The following is a 23,723-nucleotide window of genomic DNA, read 5'->3' on the forward strand; positions in this document are numbered from 1 at the left end:
GCAAGCTTCATTTCAAACCAACCTAGAAGAGCTATCAGGGGACCACATTTACAAAGTGGTGGGAAGGAACATACAAATGCATGTTTGCTTAGCAAGGTCTCAATGGGTACACCTATTCAGTTTTCTCAGATCAAAACTAAAAAGTAGTCTTAAAGATGCTGGGGTCAATTTATTGAGGAATTCACTGAATTGAAAATACAGTTTAGTAGCCTCCTTAAATTTTCACAATTTTAAAAGAGCCATGGGATTTCATTTATGTTTTGAGCAGCTGAGTGGGTAAAGATTCTATCTCCATTTCATAGGCAGTATATCATATTCAGTTACGCCTTACAGTAGTGAACTGGAAGATTATTCCATTGCTTTTGAAGTATGGGTTAGGCTGGCATCTAGCATTTTGGTGCTGGTAATTGAACCCAGGGATGCTCTACCACTGAGTTACACCTCTAGATTTTATTTTTAATTTTGAGGCAGGTCTCCCTAAATTGCTGAGGCTAGCCTCAACCTTGTGATACTCCTGCCTCAGCCTCCCAAGTTGCTGGAATTACAGGTGTGTGCTATTGTTTTAGGCTGTACATCAGTTATTAATGGTATTTAGAATTATTTTATTTGCACAATATTTTAGTCAGCTTACTAAAATACACATATCCAAAACAGACAAAGCAAAAAAATTAAAGAAGTCATGAAGAAAGAAAACATAACAAGGACAATAGCGTAACAAAGCCAGAGATAAAATCAATACAAAAGAAATTCAATCCACATGTGCTATTTCTTGAAATGGGGTCATGAATTTACCTCTTAGTTTTGCTGCAGACAAGGCAGGCACAGAATCATGTTCATATTTGACCTATTGATTCTACATGTTTAGAATATTAGTATTGAAATATCTTTATTTTACAATTACTTGGTCCTGGTATATTGTTATTGCATATTATGTTGAGTTCTACTAGGCCATGTATTTTTTTTATTTTTAATATTTATGCACAGGTGAATTATGTGCATGATAACAAACTGCCAAAGGTAGAAGGTGTCACAAGACCAAAAATTTTAAAAAGGCAGACAGATCCAGGACTGTACAAAGTGTAATTATTGACAGAAGCCTGTCTTAGGTAGCATCAAGTCAAGGAAGTCACTGTACCTCAAAGCAGGGAAAAGGGGTTTATATGATAAGCTAGATAACAGTGGGCTGTGGCCAACCCCAATATACCTGATTTTTCTCAAACACTATTAAAATGTTTAAAGGACAGTTGCAAAACAGTCTAGGCATCAGTGGCCAGCATAGCATGCTCAACTGACTCTTTTACCAACTTTGTCCTGAAGGCTTGAGATGTGGGCCAGGGTCCCCTGGTGGGCAAAGTGGTAGTTAAGATGAAGATGGCTGTAGTCATACCAATCTGGACCCTTACATGCATTTTTTTTTTCCTTTGTTGACTTTTGCCACCAGAATTATTCTTGCTTTCATCTTTTAAAACATTCTTAAATTGACATAGCATAGGAATAATCTTATTGAAAACTTGGAAGGACTCATTTTTTTTTTCTGGATATACCACTTATGTGGGAAAGTGTTTTAAAAAGTTTTTAAACTTGTTGGATTTATTTTGTTTAAATTTTATTTTTAATTTTTACTAACATAAGAAAATCTATTCTTTAGAATACCTGTTTCTTGGAATTTATTGATATTTGCTTTGTGATTTACTAAACATTCCAATATCTACCAGTTAAGTGGTATTATATATAGTTACCATTTTTACATTGTTCAGGACTAAGCAGAGCACAGGGTTTGGAATCAGATAACATTAGATTTCAATTCCTCTTACTTCCTAGGTAAATTTGTACTGTTAGTCTCTTGAAGTCTCAGTTTTTTTTTTTTTAAATTTATATATGGCAGCAAAATGCATTACAATTCTTATTACACATATAGAGCACAATTTTTCATATCTCTGGTTATATACACAGTATTTTTATACCAGTTCATGTCTTCAAACCTGTCCTTTGGATAATAATTTCTTTGTTCAGCTTTTGTTTGGAAGATCTATCTAATGATCAAAGAGGTATGTTAAAGTCACCCAAATTTATTGTGTTGTGGTCTATTTAACACTTGAACTTGAGAAGAGTTTGTTTGATGAACATAGCTGCTTCACTGTTTGGGGGATATATATTTATAATTATTAAGTCTTGTTGGCATATGGTTCCCTTGAGCAGTATGTAGTGTCCTTCTTTATCCTTTTTGATTGACTTTAGTTTGAAGTCTACTTTATTTGATATGAGGATGGAAACCTCTGCTTGCTTCTGCAGTCCATGTGAGTGGTATGATTTTTCCCAATCCTTCACCTTCAATCTGTGAATGTCTTTTTCTATGAGATGAGTCTCTTGAAGGCAGCAAATTGTTGGGTCTTTTTTTGATCCAATCTGCTAGTCTATGTCTTTTGATTGATGAGTTTAGGCCATTAACATTCAGGGTTATTATTGAGACATGATTTGTATTCCCAGGCATTTTTGTTTATTTTTGGTATTTAATGTGACTTGGTTTCTCCTCTGATTAGATTTTCCTTTAGTGTAATCCCTCCCTCTGATGATTTTCATCATTTTTTTTTCATTTCCTCTTCTTGGAATATTTTGCTGAGGATGTTCTATAGTGCAGGCTTTCTAGTTGTAAATTCTTTTAACTTTTGTTTATCATGGAAGGTTTTTCAAATCTAAAGCTTAGTTTTGCTGGATATAAGATTCTTGGTTGGTATCCATTTTCTTTCAGAGCTTGATCTTTCCATGATCTCCTGGCTTTGAGGGTCTGGGTTAAAAAATCTGCTGAGATACGAATCGGTCTCCCCCTATATGTGATCTGATTCCTCTCTCTTGCCGCTTTTAAGAGTCTATCCTTATTCTGTATGCTAGGCATTTTCATTATAATGTATATTTGCTTGGTGTAGATCTGTTGTAATTTTGTACATTTGGTGTCCTGTAAGCCTCTTGTATTTGGTTTTCCAATTTGTTCTTCATGCTTGGGAAATTTTCTGATATTATCTCATTGAAGAGATTGTGCATTCCTTTGGTTTGAAACTCTGTGCCTTCCTCTATCCCAATAACTCTTAGATTTGGTCTTTCGACCCATAATTCTTGGATGTTCTCTTCATGATTTCTAATTACCTTCACTGTGTGAACAACTTTATTTTCCAGATTGTATACTTTGTCTTCATTATTTGACATTCTTTCTTCCAAGTGATCTAGTCTGTTGGTTATGCTTTCTATTGAGTTTTTATTTGATTTATTGCATCCTTCATTTCAAGGATTTGTGACTGTTTTTTTTTTCCTGAGTCTCTCTCTCTCTTTTTTTGTTATTCAGAAATTTATTATTAATTCCAGCATAAACTTTTACACTCCAACAAGCTATCATTTTATCAATTTTTTAATTTTTTAAATTTTTTATTAGCTATACATGACATTACAATGATCTTGGCAATTCATACATTTGAAGTATCTCTCTTGAAGTAATCTTTTGTTACCTGTATTTGCTCTCTCATCTCATAGTTGGAGTGATCAACCTTTGCTTGTATTTGCTCATTTAGGTCATTCTTTAATTCACAGATCATTTTAATTATGAACCTTCTGAACTCCTTCTCTGACATTTCATCAACTTCACTGTCCCTGGGTTCTGTTATTATAGTGTCATGGTTTGTTTGGGGCACTTTCCTCCCTTGTTTTTTCATGCTGTCTATGCATCTTCCTTTCTTGCAGTGTGGATCTGAGATAGTTTCTTCCCTATATTCTTGTAGTACCCGTGCAGATTGTCTGTACCTCACCTTGATGTTGGGCTTCCAGACCCTGCTGGTGTCCCTCAATGAATGCTACTGCATCTTAGATATGGGTCCTGCTTAAGTTGGAATGGGTGGATCTGAGCCACTGGGCTTGACCTCCCACAGTGGTTGAGAGCCTGAATCCCATGTGGATTGGTGTGGGTGGTCTGGGCTGGATCTTGGCTCCTGCCTAGTCCACTGATCAGAAAGGGCAGTCCTGCAACAGAGGCTAGGCTCTGGGGAGTGTCTGCCCCACCGGGAAAGGGGTGGACCAGGCCTACTGTGCGCCTGGGCCCCATAGAGGTTGGTGTGTTGAAGTCTCAGTTTTTTATTTGTAAAGTGGATGTCCTGAGAATTTAATGAGAGACTGTATAGGGTATTGCCTGATAAATACAAGTGCTGAATTAATAATAGCTTTGACTGTTGTATAATATGAGTCCATTTTTAAGTGGTTTATTTCTTCCATTTGATCTTAAAGACTTTGATTAATTGGGGGTTTTGAATGAAGCTGTGTTTTGTCCATTTCTCCATATGTTTACTTAATGTGATAAGAAATCATTTTATCTTTACTATGAATTTTAAAGTTAGGAATTTATAGATTTTTGTCTCCTATTAATTTTAAGTGACTCAATTTGGCCCATTTAACACTTGAATTCTGCTATAATTTTTTAATTCCTATGTTATTTTTTTGTATCTAGGAATATTTTAATTTTGTTCCTTTCTTTGTTACATTTCTTTGTTTTTGACGTGTTGTATAAATAACATATGGCTAATTTGGCCTTACAAATAATTACTTTGTGATTTCTGTCTAAAAAATTCCATTTTGTCTTTTGTTAAAATGCCACTATTTTCTTTAGCAAAATAATTGCGCCATTTTTAATGGCAAGGGCTATTAAATACTTAAGAAATTTAACAAGTAGCATATGAATGAAATTCAAAAATAAAGATATATATGGCATAGAACATTTCCCAACTTAAATATCATCTTTTAGTTCTCTTTTCCCTGAAGTTAACCACTGGTAAGTGCATTTTTTTAATTGTATCTATTCTGATGTTTTCATTGTCATTTATGCTATGCAAATTGATGTCTTTACACATATAGAATTCCAATTTATATTTTTCTGCATCTTGATTTTTTTCTTTTAAAATATACTTGAACATATATATTACACACATGTTTTTGTTTGGAATTTCTGGTCCAAGTGTATGGTATATTTAAAATCTTGGAAGATTAACGTGTATATTTGCATTTTCTTTTCTTTTTTCTGCACAGTCTCATGTTTTTATTTACTTAAGTAAAAGATACATATAAAGATGCCATGAGCTAAAAAGGTAAGGTTAAAAATATGAGTATATAAAAAGATTGCTTTGATGCAAAAGATGGATGACTATAAATTTACATCAGTAGGTGTGGCATCAGGAATATGCTGCTCACATCTCTTTTGGAGAATCTGTTAAGAGGAGCATGCTTAACTGCCAGCCTCTAGGTGCTGTCCTGGAGATCTGCCATGATATTCACTCTAAGAGGAGCATGCTTACTCTCAGCTACTTCTAGCCAAGGACGGAGCACAAAGTCGTTTCTAGAACTGATGCATTCTTGCTTGATGTGGGATTGCTTTTGTGAGCGACTTTGGCTCAGACTTAGATCTTTCTCAGAACTGCTCTGTGGTCCTTCTCTCATCCCCTTTCTCAGATGTCCAAATGGCATCATTGTTGGGAGGGTCCCCCTGCCTATTTCCTTTTTCTTTATTCTTTACTGGTCACACATGCTTTTACTTGAACTGATACAGGAGGGAATGTTAGATGAATACAATGCTTATTAAACTTATGTTTGTTTACAAAGTATGGGCATGCATTTTATAGGAAAGTGTGGATATAGGACATTGAGAGTAGGCAAAATTGTCTGGGAAAAAAAGTAGAAATTATAGCAAGAATGATTTAGTATAAACTGGTGATCATGGCATAGCCCATTGGAAAGGTGGTCCAAAAGAAAATCAATACTGGAGGTTGTTCATTCCCCATTTTCAGGAGAAAAATGATCCAACAAGATTTCTGGCACAAGGAGATGGCTCAAACTCACGAGTTCTGTTCACCAGAAAGAAACCAGACCAGTCTTCCAAGACTCTTGGTTCTTATGAATAGAAAGTTGTATTTAGCTATAAAAACATACGTACTCTAATTTTTAAAAAGCAAATTTTAACCTATTTATATTTTGAATTTACTGGTATTTTTTTGTTTTGAAAGTTGTGTTTGTTATTGATTCTGCCTTTTGGTTTATTTTTTCCTTTTATTCCTTTTCTTAAACTTGTCCTTTTTTTTGTATCTCCCCACCACTTTTATTTAAATTCTGTGGCCTGGATATAATATATTCTGATTTTACTTTTTCATTACTATTTTAAAGAGTCTCACACATATTTAAGCACATCAGGAGTCAGTCAGGGGCTGGGGTTGTGGCTCAAGCGGTAACGTGCTCACCTGGCATGCACCGGGCACTCACTGAGTTCGATCCTCAGCACCACATAAAAAAAAAAAATGAAGATGTTGTGTGTGCCGAAAACTGAAAAATAAATATTAAAAAATTCTCTCTCTCTCTCTCTTCTCTCTCTTTCTTCTCTCTCTTCTCTCTCTCCTCTCTCTCTCTCTTAAAAAAAAAAGAGTCAGTCAGAATCCATCTTTCCTCCCTTAAAGGACATTTAAAAATGTTTACTTCTTCCTGTGATCTGCCACCTGAGTCCATTAAGTATTTCAATTTCTGAAAGAGTGTTCTAACTTTTAGTTACTGCATCATAATAACTCAGATTTAGCTAGAAGCTTTGCTGATTTATTTTCTTACCACTATTTCCTTTACCTTACATTATTCCCTCTCTTCTGTCATTTTTGTTTTGCTTATTATATTTTTAACTAATTCTTTCTGGGAACATCTAAGGGTAATAAATTTTTAGAATACTTATACTCGTGGATGTGTATTATTTCTTTTGCTCTGCCTCCTGAATTCCAGTTGGATTAGGCATAAAATTCTTTTTTAAAAATCATTTATCATTAATAGAATATACTATTCTATTTTTATCATTATTTCTATTTTTGTCATTATCAGTTACTAGTAATAAGTAGTCAGACACTGTAATTCTTCTCATTCATCCCTCCTGGCACTGCATGGACTTGTTAAAACCAAAGGCTTGTATCTTTATATATATATATATATATATATATATATATATATATATAATTTATTTAATTTATACATGACAGTGGAATGCATTACAATTCTTATTACACATATAGAGCACAGTTTTTCATATTTCTGGTTGTATACAAAGTATATTCACATCAATTCGTGTCTTCATACCTGTACTTCACATTTCATGTAAATTTCGTGAGAGCAGCAACTGTGCTCTCATTCATTGTGGCACCCCCAGCCTTTAGAATACCAGCTTGCACATCGAGATGATCAGCATGTATTTATCTGATGAATGAAAGAACAAATACAATGTAAAAAGACACAAGTCCTCAGTTTCAACACATATGTGAAGTGTCAAGTGTGTTTAAAAACAGTCCCCAGACATGGTGCTGAAGAGCTGAGCTGGCAAGTGTTCCTAAGTGAAAGAAGGCTGCAGTGTGCTTCAAAAAGAAAAAAAAGCATTTTGGATCAGCTTCAATCAGGCATAAGTTCTAGTGCTATAGGTCATGAGTTCATTGGTAATGAGTAGATAATATATATTAAACAAGGTGTATTTAAATAGAAAACTCATAAAATAAGGTAACGTATTGATGAGTGAAGAAAACCAGATACTCACTTGCTGACAAGCATTGCTCACTAATTCAGTACTCACAAGTGTTTACAGAAGTTGATTTCTGCAAATAATAAAGATCAACTACACATGTTTATTGTGTCTGTCCTTCATACAGGGTGTAAGCTCTATGAAACCAGCACTTTGTTTTTCATTGCTGCAGCCTCTAGAATGGTGGCTTGCACATAGAGGTCATGAGCATGCATTGATCTGATGATAAATTTTTGCATTGCATGTCATGCAAACAAAACTACAATTGTACTCTTGGACAATATTTTAGCAAGTTCCAGAGTTCCAACATATGAACTATATTCTCTTTTTAAAATAACCATTAACTGTTAATAAGTTCTGCTATTTTGATGTCATAAAATATGGTGTTAAGCGTTTTGTCTTTATTTCATTAAAAGTATCATTTTAAATATGTAATACTGGCTATTTCATCATTTTGTAATATCTTGCACAAGCATATGACAACATGTATTTGTCAATGAAGAGTCATGATGAAAGCATCCAAGTCCCTTTCTGTTATGTTTACTAATTCGCTTAACCTTAAATTGTACTATAGCTACTTCCTAAAAATACAACATAAGGTCAGGTGCAGTGGCACATACCTGTAATCCCAGTGGCTCCGGATGTTGAGGCAGAAGGATTGCGAATTCAAAGCCAGCTTCAGAAACTAACTGAGGCCCTAAGCAACATGTAGTTTGCTGTGAGTCCCTGTTTCTAAATAAAATATAAGAAATGGGCTGGAGATGTGGCTCAGTGGTTAAGAGCCTCTGGGTTCAATCCCAGGTGCCAAAACAAAATCAAACAATACAAAAAGCATAAAAGGATGAATAAAAATTCAATGCTGTTGATCCCTAAGTTACCCATAGCCTTATCCATTGTCAGTGATAATTACATGATACTTATATTTAATTTTAAATGTTTTATGATTATTTTATTTTATTTCAATTTGAAATGTTAGATTTTGGGACCTAAGAATTTCAGCAAACAAGTAAAGCAACAGCATGGTTTAACATGAATCCACCTAATCATGAATCTACCAGGCTGTCAGATTTAGACCTTTTAGTTTTTTCAGTATATTTAAGTCATTATAAGAGAAGTAGCACACTTAATAATCATAATTATTGTAGACATTCCTCTGACTCACTATATGTAGAATGAGTATATATGTATGTATGTGTGTGTGTGTGTGTGTGTATAATAATTTAGTCATTGGATAGAATTCAAAGTATAAAACATTGAAGGAAATTTTCATTCTAATTCGTGTTTAGAATGCTTTCTTGTGTTTGAAAATGAATAGTCATTTATTGACCATAAATCTAGATAATATGTCTTATTCATAATCCTCATGTCAATATGCTAAATAAATTCAGTGCTAACCTATGAAAACATATGATCCTCGATCACTCAAGATAAAGGATGCCAAAAATAATACGGTTGTATCCATTTGGCTAAGGTCCAATGCTGAAGCCAAACTGTGGGTTTTGGCCAAATATTGAGGCCATAGCTGGACATTAATGCATCTTTAGAAAGTGTTTTCTAGAATTCTACCTCTTTTATAGTTTTTAAAATGTTGGTAATAATAAATAATGTTGTACTATGAAGTAACAGTGATCACAGGCATTTAAATGTATTTCACAAGATAATTTAAAACTTATCTTTTAATCACAGAGTGTTCAAAGAAGCAGAATTTTAACTGAGAAAATTTTGTCTGAAAGCAAGGAAAGAATCAGTCTAAGTGGTTACAGAAGAATGAGCTTTAAGGTACGTATGATTTTTGTTCTGAACTATGGATCGGTTACTCTGTCTGCCCATAAGTTCAGAAATTATTCCTAGTAATTCCGGAAGTGATTTCTTGGTACTTCCACATTCCGGGAAATGGCTTAGACTAGACAATGGTATCTTTGTAAAGGTTACATCTTCTCTTTGTCAAAGATGCTGTCTTTATGGCACTCCAAAGATGATATTCACTAATCAATAGCAACATATCTGCTGTGAATTTTTCTAAAATTTCCAGTTTTCCTTCTTATTCTTGCCTTAAGACTTGAGTGATTAAAGGAACACATTTATAAGCCTTTTTTAAAAAAAGAAATATTTTCCTTTTCTTTTTTTAGTTGTAGATGGACACAATATCTTTATTTATTTATTTTTTATATGGTGCTGGGGATCAAACCCATTGCCTCTCATAGCCCCAGCCCCTTATGAGCCTTTTGATTGAATACAGAAGCTGTTTATGGCCATGAAGCAGAGTAAAACTGATGGCTCTAAATGGTGATTAGATTAGATGTATACTCATGACTCCAGTATCTCTGTACTGTATCTAGGTAAGCTTATTGAGTAATAAATATAATTGGAAAAAATGAAATGGTGATCAAGGGCAGAGGAGAGGTATGAAATTTATATAATGGGCTTAGTAATGCCTGAACTTTATGGGGGATGAACAGGAATGTTTCATTTTGCTTTCACAGTGCCTTCAGCCCTCTACTCCCCTAGATGATATCTTGGGTATGTGCCACATAGTAGAGAATTCGTCCCCTGAAACAACTCAAAACCCCTTTTCTAGTCAGCTAACTAGGTTAAATATGCCTCAATGCTTCCTCCACTGACCCCCATAATCAGGGAATACTCTTTTCAGAAGGGGATAGTAATGTTTCTCCTATGGATCACTGTTTCTCTGCCTTCTTGATAGCACTCAAGGAATATTTTTCCCCAATGTATGTTTGATCTTTTTCTTCCTCACCAGCCTGAAGTTATATCATTCATGTTCACTATTCTATCTACAACATCTAGAGCAGTGACTATTACTTAAAAGAAAATTGAATCAATAAATGACACTTCTCTAGGTTCGAAAGCCATTTAAGCTTTTTAGAGTGTGGTAGTAGCATCACTTGCATCTACCTATCATATATTCCCATTTTTAGTAGCTGCATTTTTGAGTTATCCCGCTGTAGTCTTAAAATGGGTATCATTATGTCACTCATGACTCAAAAAAACTCAACCAGGGGGCTGGGGATGTGGCTCAAGCGGTAGCGCGCTCGCCTGGCATGCGTGCGGCCCGGGTTCGATCCTCAGCACCACATACAAACAAAGATGTTGTGTCTGCCGATAACTAAAAAAAAATAAATAAATATCAAAAATTCTCTCTCTCTCTCTCTCTTAAAAAAAAAAAAAAAAAAAAAAAAAACTCAACCAATCCACCTAGCAAATAAAATTAAGTCAGAGTGCTTAACTAAGCCTCTTAACTTGACCTCATCTGTATTACCTCCCATTTTACCTCTACTTCCATGTAACCTCCATGTGTGCTGTACTCTGACCACACGAGAATCCTCACGGGCTAATATTTCTGTTACTTGGACATTTCTCTGCTTGCTGAGGCTGTTGCCTTGTCCTGGGATATTCTCTACCCTTTCTCACTACAGAAGTGCTGCTGTCTTCACATAGTAGTTCTGATGCTTCCTGTTTAAGCTGGTCTATCCAGATTTCCACCTGTTCAGAACTGGTTTCTCCCTCTTCTGCGTTCTCTTTATACCTGATCTGTGCCAGCTTTACAGTCATTGCCACAGGTGCTTTTGATTACAGCTATATCTCTTGCTGTTTGCACTGTTATCCTGTCTGAAAGCGTGGAACATAACATTTCCTTTATACTTTCCACTCCAGTTTCAGCTCTTTTAATATAATATCCCTATTCTTGGTGCCGTTATAATAATATATAATATTTATCTGGTTCCCTGAAGTAAAAAGTTGAGGTTGCTTGTGATTAGAGAATTAATAAGATAATTTTTTTTATTATATACTTTGCTAAGTTAATTGATGCACTTTAAACCCTGTTCCTCTTCAAGAAGTCAGCGACTTCAAAGTCAGTAAGAACCTATGCTTTAATTAGTATTTCTACATTTCATTAATTTACCTACATAATTATTATTAGCCAACTATCATATGACATTTTAGTTTATGTCTACGGTTAATATGTATTTCTCATTCAATTATTTTGCAGGTTTTCTTACTAAAAAAATCTGCATCATTTGAAAATATTAAAAAATGTTTCAGTACACAGTCTACACAATTGAAGGTATTGTAATTTCAGCTTTTATTATCCAAAATATATGTTTATATTTCTACCAATAATAATTGCCTTACATTTTTTTCCAAATGCATGCATGTATGTTTCATATTTTAGTCTCTATTCTAATTACATTTTGAGTCAAATATAGTTTCCTCAGATGGAGGAGTATAATATCATGGATGGTCAAGATCTCTATTATTCTTTAGTACATTTTAGATACATAACTAGCTTGTATGAAATTGTTGTTTGGAATTCGGGTCTAAATTCACTATAAAAAGATCTCTCTATAACAAATTATTTATTAGCAAAATGAAATGCTATAAATTTGTTGACAGTGCTTCAATAGGCAGGAAATGATATATCAAAGGATTAGAAATCTGTGTTCTTTTATTGAATAATGAGTATTAGAGTTTCAATGATTAATGTATAATTGACCAGATTTTCAGCTCCTGCTGTTGTAGTGTTGCAGCAGAACTCAGCTGCCAGCCGGTGTCTTCTTTCAAGGTTCTTGTCTCATGAATTTGAAGAATGAAATCCACAGACATGGACGAGTAAGCGTAAAAGAATAGGATTTATTCAAGGGAGAAGAAAAGAGACAGAGCTTCTTCAGGGCGAGAAGGGACCCAATTGGGGTCCTGATTGGGGTTGCCACTTAAATGTACTAGTCTAGGGGGTTATGTAGCTACTGGGTAGTAGTGTCCATCAATATTTATGATAATTAGGTATTGAAGAAATACCAATGCTATTGGGCAAAATCTATGCTAATTAGCTTGAGTCTGTAGCATTCACTCAGGTCTGTCTTGCCTTTGCTCACTGCCCTGTGACAAAGGAGTTGGATGGAATGTTTGGAATTTGTTTCTACAGGTTGATCTAATGGAGTGGAGAAGCCTTTATCGGGCTCATTTTCTTAACTATTTGCCTGTTTTACTGTATGTCTTTTCTATCTTGTCATTAATACCCAATTTAAAACATTTTCAAAACAGTGCCCAAACTACATTATTAGTAACTATAGCCAAATTAATTTTAATTGATCGTATATATTTTTCACCTCCTTTTTTCCTTATTAAGAGAGCAAAATCTGCAGTTGAATTGAGAAAGGAGTTCACCACCAAATCATTAGAACTAAAGGATGATATTCAAAGCAACCTGAGACTGTTGATGTACCAGAAAAGAAGGGCGTTGGAGCTGCAGTTTGCTGAGCAAAAGAAGGCCCAGGCCCCTTTCATCAGAGCACATATTAGTGAGCTCCTGGAGAGCATTCCGGATAACAGCACTTTTGAAGACATCTCTCTGTCTCTCATTGAAGCATCGAAAAAAGCTGGCATTACTTACATTGTTTTTCCCAAGAGAAGGATGATGAAATGGAAGAAAAGACTGAAATCGAATAAACTTACGACTATGTATAAAGAGTTAGCCAAGCCTCCAAAAACAATCCAAAGGTCTTGTTCAAGCAGTATTACTTTATAATTTAAGAAATGTATTGTGGTTTTGGCCTCAATTTTATAATTTCTCCCAGTGAAGTTTTATTATCTTCCTTAGCACTGAAAATATGCTAAAGGTATAGTCCATCAATTTTTAAAAACATATGGATGTTTCATGGTATTAATATGTGTGTTGCTCAAACTATAAAGTGGTTATATGATTTAGGATGACAAACAAAACTAAATCAGCTTGATGACTGAATGAAGTCTCTCAGTGGAAAGAAAAAAAAAATCTAACAAATTACTTGTTAGATATGGTTGGGTATGAAAAACTAACCCGTGCTCCAAACAAATACCACTCATTTAAAAATCAAAATAGATTTCTGTATTTAACTGTTTTCAAATTTTAACTTTTTCTCAAATGAGAAATAGATATATAGAGAAACTGGGCTTTGTATGTTCTGAGCCCTTCTTCAGAGACCAACACACAAAAATAATTGATTTTCTCCTTACTCAGAGGTAATAATAGCTAGTGTATTTAAAAATATGGAGGGACCTGAAATCATAGCCAGTGGAACTTGAGATATGTTCATGTTTCAGTGTTCAGAATATCACTTTTTTTTTTCTTTTTCTTTTTTCCCATGATACTTCAGACTAATTAAATGAAAAAAAAATTTATGCTTCTATCCAGTGCATTATAGTTATGTATACTAGTTGGGTTCCTATTGACATAATCGTACATGTGTGGAATTTAATTTGCTCCATTTCAGGCTCCAGTGCTTCCTCTTTCCTTCCCCCATTCCCTTTCCTCAACTCTACTGGTCTTCCATTTATTTATTTATTTAATTGTTGATTTATAGATATACAGAAAGGTGGAGTTCACTGTGGCATATTTGTACATGTACATAGCATAATTTTATCAAATTCATTCTGCATTTACTCCTCTTTATTGTCCCTCCTTCTCCCCCCCCCCTCAATTGCTTTATTTTACTCCTTTGATCTCCGTCGTCTTGTGGGATTGGATCCCCCTATGCTTTTTCTCTTACTTTGCTGTAGCTTCTGCTGTATGAGAGAAAACTTTTGACCTTTGATTTTCTGAGCCTGGCTTATTTCACTTAACATGATATTCTCCAGTTTTGTTCCTTTACTGGCAATTGTATAACTTCATTTATCTTTATGGCCAAGTAAAACTCCATTGAATCACTTTCCATAACCAAAGTGTTGTGCAAAATGGTTTTCTTTCTTCTTTCTTTTGGTACCAGGGAATGAACTCAGGGGTCTTTAACTGCTGAGCCATATCCTCAGCCCCTTTCTTATATTTTATTTAGAAGTAGGGTCTTGCTGAGTTGCTTAGGGTCTTCCTAAGTTGCTGAGGCTGGCTTTGAACTTGCAGTCCTCCTGTTTCAGCTTCCTGAGCTGCTGGTATTTACAGACGTGTGCCAGTGCCCGGCTACAAAATGTCTTTCAAAAATTCCTGGGATTCATTTCTCTTTAGATGTCCCTGGATGATAGGGCTTATTAAAAACGTCCTTTTGAAAAGTAAAAACTTTCTTGATGATAAAGGAATAAAAAGTTTGTGTTCACTTTATTGTTATAAAGGCTTGCAGGCTCTGCAAAAGTCTTATCTTTTGGTGCGGATCATGACATATTTCTGAAGAGACTGGGGAATAGCACGTAAGTGTGAGTGACAGAGTGGGACAGAGGCCAACCACAGTGGAGAATGCCATTTGATCCTGAGATCTCCATATACTTTTGTTTCTCCTCTGTAATGAAATTTTTTGATTAGGTTATCTTTAGGAGATTTTGGGTAGATTTCTTAAGTTAAAAAATGTTTTAGAACAGAACTAGAAGTTTGCTCATATGTCTTTGGCACATTTACTGATTTCAAAGTGTATTGAGTCTTCACCATCCTAGTTAAAGGACAACACAGCACCACCATGACTTAGGTGATTTCCATGGGAAGGATATAATAATAGATGAAACACTGCTTTTGTGGGATGTTGTTTTGCTTACTGACTCTTCATCCTTTTGGGTATAAAATTTCACCATTTATAAGAGACTTATTTGCCTTTATTAATAGCCTGATTTAAAATTTGTGTATGCTGCCAACAAGCATGATAAGAATCACACAATGAGCCTTTTGGTGGTGGCAATAAAATAAACTGTGCAGTGTTTATCCAAGACACATGTTAGTATAGCTTTCTTAACTTTCTTCTTTCTTTCTTTCTTTTTTTAAAAGTCTTAAATTAATTTACCACCTAAATGTAGGTAGGAGATAATTATCAGTTCACAACAAGTTATCAAATTTCTTTAAAAATAGTTTTATTCCTCTAGCTGGAGATCTTCTTTTTTTTTTTTTTTTTTTTACCAATCTTAACTTGGTAACTCAAAAATATCCTTCTTATTATTTCCTATTCCACCTTTAAGCTTGTTGAATCATAGCTCTTCTTGGTGGGCTCTTTTAATGGTTAGAGGTGGACTACGTGTGTTCTCATGTAACAAGCCAAATCTTGACTGTGGAAAGGAGTTCCTGCAGAAGGCCATTTGAGCAGATTAAAGACCCAGACTCATGCCTTCCCCTTCAGTCTTCTTGCTGTAGGTTGCTGTGTTGCCTCCTTCCTCAGCTAGGTCTTGGCTGGATGCTATACACCTGTACTAACTTTGTAGCTTCCCTGCTTCTCTTCAAGTGTCCCTCTGCTTTGGTCCTTAAGCCCAATGTTGAGAGACTAACCAGTTAGTGAGGTACAAGAGGAAATCTTCCTCATCAGTTGGCTGACAAAGCAGTGAACCATTCCCACTGAAGGCCTGGCTTCCTTGACTTACTGTTACCATTCCTGCTTACCTGGGCTTGTGTGAATCGCTAGTCTCTTGGATCTCTCTCAGTGCTCTGGCTTCCAGGACTGAGGAACATTCTTAGGCCTGTCCTTTTGCTGATGGTTTGCCTATATCCACGAATTCCTCTCTTTGGGCCCCATTCTAGAATAATTGCCTTTAGTCAATTCTTCCATTATCAAAACCTTGTATGACCTGCTCCTGAAAGTGAATCTGTGATCTCAGTCTTGGTTTTCTGGGCCCATCTTGTTGCTGTTAAATCACCAAGAGAGGCAGAGTTTAATCCCTCTCCCCACATCCAGCAGGAGATGACACATTTTCCTTTGTTGTTTTTATTCTTCCTTTGGGTCAGGAATCTGTATATTTGAATTCTAATCCCCATTCACTAAGTCCTTGGTGACCAGCCCAAACTACTTAATTTCTTCGGATGTCTCCCTAGCTGGAAGATTTAGAGGTTATTCACAGGATTTCTAAAGTAACTTTCAGCTCAAATATCCCATAATTCATGTAGTAAAATCAACCTTATTCTTGCACAAATGAAAAATTTTGAGCAAACATTTAAACTATTTAAAAAAATTATTTGTTTCTTCAAATAGTCTTACATCTCATTACAACTCATTATGTATACATGGATTCTGACTTGACAGCCTGGTATTTTTATACTGGCAGGTGAGGTAGCAGGTTGATTTACCTTGGTTCCTCTCAATGAAAAACTATAACCATACTCATGGCTATAAAAACATAGATCTAGACTTGCAATATATAAAGAAATATTTCCCTTTTAGGGTGGAAGTAAACAGCAAGTCTCCCTTTCTGATCTTTCTTTTTGATCTGGACTATTTAATTTCAATGATGTGGGATTATGACTTTTCCTTGTAAAAGTTCATCCACCGTCTGTATTTGCTCTTTATGTTTTTCTAGAGAGTTGTGTAGCAAGTTCTTATTCTTTGTTTTCTTGAAAATGTTATACTTACTTGGTAGTAAAAATAAAACAAATGTAAAGAAATTTAGAAAGTACAGCAATTCTCTCAAGCCACAACATATTTTGGAATGTTTATATGGGAATACATTTTAACAATTGTATTTTTAAGTGAGTATGTGTGTAAAATGTGTTTCTATATAGAAAGTCTGGAGTTTTATACAGCAAACTGTTGTAGTAACTATTTCTGGGTTATAGGAAATTGATTAGACGGGGCAGGCTGAGACTTTCAGTGTTTTACTTTATGCACATCTGTATTTGTGTGTGTGTATGTGTGTGTGTGTGTGTGTGTGTGTGTGTGTGTGTTACTAGAGATTGAACCCCAGGACACTCTATCTACATTTGCATCCCTTTTTATCTTTTATTCTGAGACAGGGTCTTGTTAAATTGCCCAGGATGGACTTCAGCTTGCCATCTTCCTGCCTCAGCTTTCTGACTAGGGATCACAGACTTGTGTCTGTGACCACCACTTCTATATTTTTTGAAAATTTTTCTAAGTAAACATTTATTTGTGATTAAAAAGAACATTTCTTCCTTATTTACAATTTTAAAAGTCTTTTTTAACAATGCCATGTGGAAGGTGGGGATTCTTAAAGTATTCTTAAAGCTGTATTTCTGAGTAGATCAAAGGGCTCTACCAATCAAAACATATTGATCGTACCCCAATTCACACAAAAAAATAAATGAAATTTTTTGTTTTCAACTTCAAGATTTTCTTTCATAAATCTTTTTAAAACTTTAGAGTAATTTTTGCTCTCTAGTTAGAAAGTATTAGGAGAAAAGTAAGAAGTAAGCAAGTAGTGAACCAATAGTAAGGGATGTGTTTGAAATAATTACTTTAGAATTTGTTTTGTGTGCACATTTGTGTCATTGGTTAAAATTTTATGATTCATGTATATACATATTCCTATTTTCCTGGAGTATATCTTAAGAAATGTTTTATATAATGGAATCAAATACATGGTTGTTTTATGGAACTCATTGAGGATGTTAAAAAATGTATTATAACTTCAGGACCTCTGCCATCAAAGTAAGCTTGAATAATCTGATAAGAAATTTACTAAATATTCACATCATTTGCTATTCTAAACTGGTTTCCAGTTGCAGCACGTGAAGCCAGCATACATACATGGAACTCAATTCCATCTATCATCTATATCCCCTGACCAAGAAAAAAGGTTAAAGGACATTTTAATTTTTGTCAGGGTTGATTACTTTGAGATCATGAGAACATTCTTTGCTTTTATTAAAACTTGAAGATGTTCATGTTACTGTCTTATGTACTTTTATAAGACCATATGTTGCTTTCAGAATTTAGGATCCTAAATGTTTATCTCTCCCTAATAGTTGGCAAGTTTTCTTTTTTTTCTTTCATTATTTCTTTTTAAAATCAGAATGTGAAAAATGGGTATTTAACTTATTCTTTTTCTTTCCCATCTTAATTTATGGAACCTTGGGACTGAATTTTAACATTTGACCATGGCAACAATGTCAACTTAGGCTTTTGATTGGTTTTAAAAATCTCTTGAGTGGATAAGTGACTCAGTTTCAAGTTACACTTTTTTTTTTTTTTTTAGTTTAAAGTCCTCTAACCTTTGCTACATCATTCCAGTCAGTCTTGAGCATGTGTGGTTCAGGAGCTGGGCTGAGGTGCATATGGATTAATACAGAATTAGAAGATTCCTTCAAGGATTCAACTCTCTTTCTTCCGGAGTTTCTTTTTCGTTCTAGCCCTTTCTCTGTCTAGTAAAATTTCCAAGTATCTATTGCTCATTAAGTACGTGCCACCAGCTGCTCTGAATTGTAGCTCATCTCTGATGTAAAGACACAAAAGGACAAAACCATTGGGAAGTTTATCCCGTAAGGGCTGCTTCACCAAGTTTTGACTCCCATTCAGAGTGCCTGCTTTTGTTTACTCCTCAGAATCCTCATGCAGTTGATTTTTTAGTAACTTTTCAGTTCGTTATTGTTATAAACAGAAGGGGCTTCTACCATCATAACACAATCACAGCTCTGTATGGATTTTTAGTATATTCTTAGTGGGAGATAGCACAGCATGTTTATGTGCTGGTGTGAATGATTCAATGGAGGCGGAACAGTGGATACAGAAAAACCAGGAGTTATTGAAAGAATGAAACCCTTGGGAAGGCAAAAGTGGATGAAATACAGAACACAAGTGCTACTTAAAATGAACTTAAAGGAGGGCACGTCCACCATTAAAAACAAAGGGAAGACTGGTGTATGTGATTCTATGTATTTGGTCATATGAAAATGAGGGAAGGTTTCAAGTCTTTTCTATTTTCAAAGAAGGTGAAGTAAGTCCAGAGTGAAGGGGTGAAAGCTCAATTTCTTTAATTGAATTATGACACATAGTAGGAACTGATCCACAATTTGATGAATAAATGATATACGCCATTCATTTGTTCAATGTAAATTTATTGGGCAGCTACTACAAAGCAGACACTATTCTGTATAAAAAACAGAGGGCAGTAAACAAGACTGACAAACTTTCTGTTCTCATAGAGCTTATATTCTAGTGGGAAAGAAGGGGAAACGGAGAAGGGGTGGAGATGAGATAAACAAATGATGTTAAGAGAGAAATCTTATGAAGAAAATTAAAGCAGTGAAATGGGGGTTACTATTTTAGACAAGAGTGGCCATAACCTTTATGAGGTAATGATATGCAAGCATAGGATTGAATGGAATGAAATAGTGAGAGGTTTGAACATCTGAAGACGAGGTAACAGCAAGTGCAAAGGCCCTGAGTTGGGGACATGCTTTTTCTTTTCTCTCTCTTTCCTTCCTTCCTTCCTTCCTTCCTTCCTTCCTTCCTTCCTTCCTTCCTTCCTTCCTTCCTTCCTTTTGAGGGACAGCATAGAAATTAGTATGGCAGGAAAAGAGGGAGTCAGAGTGGTGAGAAGTGAAGTCAAGGAAGAGGTCAGATTGATTTCATGCAGTGCCTTGTGAGCCACAGTAAATGATAAGTTTGAAATTATAAAAGTGCCAGGAAGTCATTGTGAACTTGATAATTGGGTAGTGCCATTTACAGGTTATGGTAAGGACACTGGATTCTTAAATACAAAAGAAAACATTGGGAGTTGAGAGAAGTGAATTGATACAGCATAGTTGATGTTTCCAAAGGCTCACTGTGGTTGCTGTGTGAAAAAATAGATTGATTGTAGTAGAAGCAGCGAGAAGGCTATTGAAATAATCCAGAAGAGAAGTGGTTGCTTGTCTGGGGTGATCTAAGTAGTGAAAAGTGCTTGGACTCTAAGATAGATTTGGGGAGTAGAGTCAATAGTATTTACTCCTGGATTTTTTGTGGGATGTGAAAAGAAACAGATTAAGGATGATTCCAAGGATTTCTCCTGGAGCAATTGGAGAGATGGAGGTTTGCTGAGAAGGGTAAGACTGCTTAGCGAACAGATGGTTATGGCTTTGGTGGTGCAGTGTAGACAAAAATCTAAATGGACTGGACTTCAGCCTAGCTTTTTATATTATGAAGACATTGCAGGACAGCTGACATGCTGGTCAGGATAGTAAAGATAATATTATTGTCCCTGCTGTGAAAATGTAAACTTTACCTGATTCCCCATCTTGCAGAAAAGGAAAAGAAATTATATCAGGACCACAGCTGCAAACCAGGTGTCAGGAGGTATGTTCATTGCTTCAGTAAATATACCTACCACATCTGGAACTAAAGTTGTGGTTGTTATCAACACCTGATTAAATCTGCAATGATTTACAGTAATTTATATACAAGATTTTTTTTTTTTTTCTGGAAAACGGGTCCTTGCCTCACTAGATCTACTGTTAGGAGGTCTCAAGCTAAGATTTTTCCTATCACCTGATTTTCATTATTCCTTAATTGGACTGATAGATTTCGGTGGCACCCACAGAGGGTGTTGGTGGATCAGGATAAGTTGAAAGCAAGTATCTGATAACCTCCAGGAAGTCTTAGTATTTTTCCTTCCTCATACCTTTGGAAAGTTTTGGGGGAAATTCATTATGTAAATCTATGCCTCATGGCAGGATTCTTTCTCAGTTAGGCCTGGCTTGGCCTTTCTGTCAGGTGAGAGATATTGGATGCAAACTTGCCTAGGTCTGAGAGTTAGGCAAAAAAATGTCAATCTCCACTATAGCTGGTTAGCTTTATGCCCAGAAGACCTAGAAGCTTCTCACCTGTGTAAGTCAAGGAATGCCCATCTATCTCATCCTCTGAGTACTTGTGGTCATTTAGTTATGGCCATAGATCCTTGCAAATTAAGATTTGGTTATTATCATTCTGACCCTGTGGTTTATTGATGTAATTGTGCTTACTAGAATTTACCACATCTGTATCCAACTGTTCCCATTGGGACAAATGAACCAAATCAATTTTCTCATCCTTCTTCTTTATCATTTTTTTTTTCAATTCTAAGGTCAGCAGTGACAAAGATTTTCAAGAATACTGTGCTCCCTCAATTATGCATTTTCTGTTTTTTTTTTCTCCTCCCAGGGGTTAAGACTTGACTAAGAATGTTCCATATTGCAGATCAATTTCCATTTCTTTGAACCTTAGAGCTTACTCCTCTTTAGAAGTGCTTCTCAAAGTGCATCAATGTATGTTATCTGGGAACTTATTAGGTATGAAAATTCTAGAACTCCACACTAGGTCTACTGAATTAGAGACTTTGGGAGTGAGTCCCAGAAATTTGTGTTTTAACAAGACTTCCAGGTGATTGGTGGTAATGTTTGAGCTCATTCTCTTAGAATATGCCAGGGTAGGCTATCCAAGGCTACACTACTAGGGCCAGTAGCACCCACCCAAGGCCACCTCCTGAATCTGGGGAGTGTATAAATCAGGTCCAGTACAGTGCATGAACAATGTGACAGAGTAGTCATTGAAAGATATTTATGCAGGAGGGGAGTGAGTCTCACAAATGGGGGATCTGACAGTCCCTCAGTGTTTATTCTGTCAAAGGAAGGTAAGTGAGATTTGGAGATTCAAAATTCTCACCTTCATTCATGTCTGCTCAGATGTTCACATCTTTTATTTCAGTTTCCTATTCTTTCCCTAGCTTCATTACTTTGGTGCATAGTTTTGAGAGTTTGGGCATTTAATAAGTATTGCAACTATTCTTTTGATCTGAAAAAAGTCAGGACTACACAATGTTTATAACCATTATTGTTGTACTAGTGACTAAGTGATAGTTTACCTGATCTCCTGGTACCTTACCTTTCAGCTGAATATCCTTCCCTCTTAGCAATGGTGATGACTTGAGAGGCGGATTAACTATTCCCTATTTTACCCTGGCAAGAAGGCTATCCTAGAATCCTTTATGTGTGGGTGTGTTTCCTGAGTCCCGCTGTGGTACCAATTACTCTATCAGTAATTACAAAGATACAGGTTCCCAGTAGTAAATGGCATTCTCAGTTTAGGATAATTCTGGGAGGGGCTGATAAAGGGGAAATTTACAAAGATGCAGGGTATAGGGAAACCATAAATAAGAATGCAGTTTCTGGGGCTAGAGATAGTCCAGTCACTCTACCCCTAAGTTTGAAAGGACAAAAAGGTGATTACTAGATCCTGGAAGAGTTATATAGAAAAGGCTTCCTTGAAAGAAGTAGTTATCTTTGATCAAAGGTCATAGTCAATTTGAGTGACCCTTCACGAAGGAGCCAGTGGAATAGATACTTTGATTTCATTTTCCTCTTTCTGAGGTTCCTAATTGCACTCAATGAGAACACAGACAGCAAGGGACCTTGGGAATATAGTCTGTACACATTAGTCTCCCATGACAGTGAGAAGGATAGGATTGATGTTGGGATGCAAACAAAACCTCTCACACAGAAGTCCTTTCTAAGGTGACATTTGAACAGAAACATGAATTGAGAAGAATCCAGATAGTCAGAAGGGCTAAAAAGGACAATGGCCTTGCTCTCAGTGATATGGCTGAAGAAGAGGGCGTGAAGGAGGGTGTAGTGGTATCAGAGATCTCTGCTGGGACTTCATCATGTGCCACGTTGCAGGACATGGTGAAGGACTTTGTTGGTATTCCAGGTACCTGAGGAAGATCTTGGGGGAATAACATGATCTCACATACTTTTAAAAACAACATGCTAAAATGCCATGTGGAAGATGGATTAGGCAAGAAGAAGAAGCAGGGGAGCAAGGAGTTATTGTACCCTGAACAGAAGAGATGACGACGTCTTGCACTAGAATGTGAAGAGGATGAGAGAGAATTGGAAAGGACAGAAAACGGACTTTTCTTACTTTTGTTCTCCCAGTTTCAGCACCAGGTCTTTTTCACAGTATAGACTTAGTAAATGCCTGTGAAATGATGGGATTAAAAATGTTTTTTTTTTTTTTCCTCAATAGAATGTTTCTCCTATCTCCGTGGCTAGGGCAGTACCAGTACAGACATAGGATAAATGTTACTTGACCTTGAAGCATTGGAAAGCATACTATGCATTATATAATTTGATAGCTTACTGGAGAAGGGTGAAGTCTGGCTGTTTATTCGGTAGTCTGTTTGGAAGTATTTGTTCTTCCTTCCCATTTCCTCAAGTTGGTATCCTCTCCAGCCTCTGGGATGGCATTCCCCTTCTCACCTCATGTTTACTGCCCTAATAGCAAGAAAACAAACTGGTTGAAAAATGGCCAAAGAACCTGAATATACATTTCTCAAAAGAAGACATGCAAATGGCCAATAGATTCGTGAAAAAAATATATCAGGGAAATGTAAATTAAAACTACAATAAGATATCAACTTATTCCTGTTAGAATGGTTATTATTCTTCCTTGTAATTCCTCTGGTGGAGGATGAGGTGGTGGTGTAAATTAAGCCTGAAAGGAGCACTGAC

At 35.8% G+C, this 23,723-nt stretch overlaps 1 protein-coding gene across 1 annotated transcript in view; it reads left to right on the forward strand.

Moving 5' to 3' along the window:
• Ttc6 (tetratricopeptide repeat domain 6) overlaps nucleotides 1–23,723 on the forward strand; it is a 204,786-nt gene that overhangs the window by 95,136 nt on the left and 85,927 nt on the right. Inside the window, exons 8-10 of the mRNA XM_071607402.1 lie at nucleotides 9,254–9,346; nucleotides 11,577–11,651; nucleotides 12,714–13,084. Coding sequence (XP_071463503.1) covers nucleotides 9,254–9,346; nucleotides 11,577–11,651; nucleotides 12,714–13,084 — 539 coding nt within the window. The remainder of the gene's footprint in view (nucleotides 1–9,253; nucleotides 9,347–11,576; nucleotides 11,652–12,713; nucleotides 13,085–23,723) is intronic.

This window comes from Marmota flaviventris, chromosome 2 (genome assembly GCF_047511675.1).
Source record: "Marmota flaviventris isolate mMarFla1 chromosome 2, mMarFla1.hap1, whole genome shotgun sequence".
Taxonomy (NCBI): Eukaryota; Metazoa; Chordata; class Mammalia; order Rodentia; family Sciuridae; genus Marmota; species Marmota flaviventris.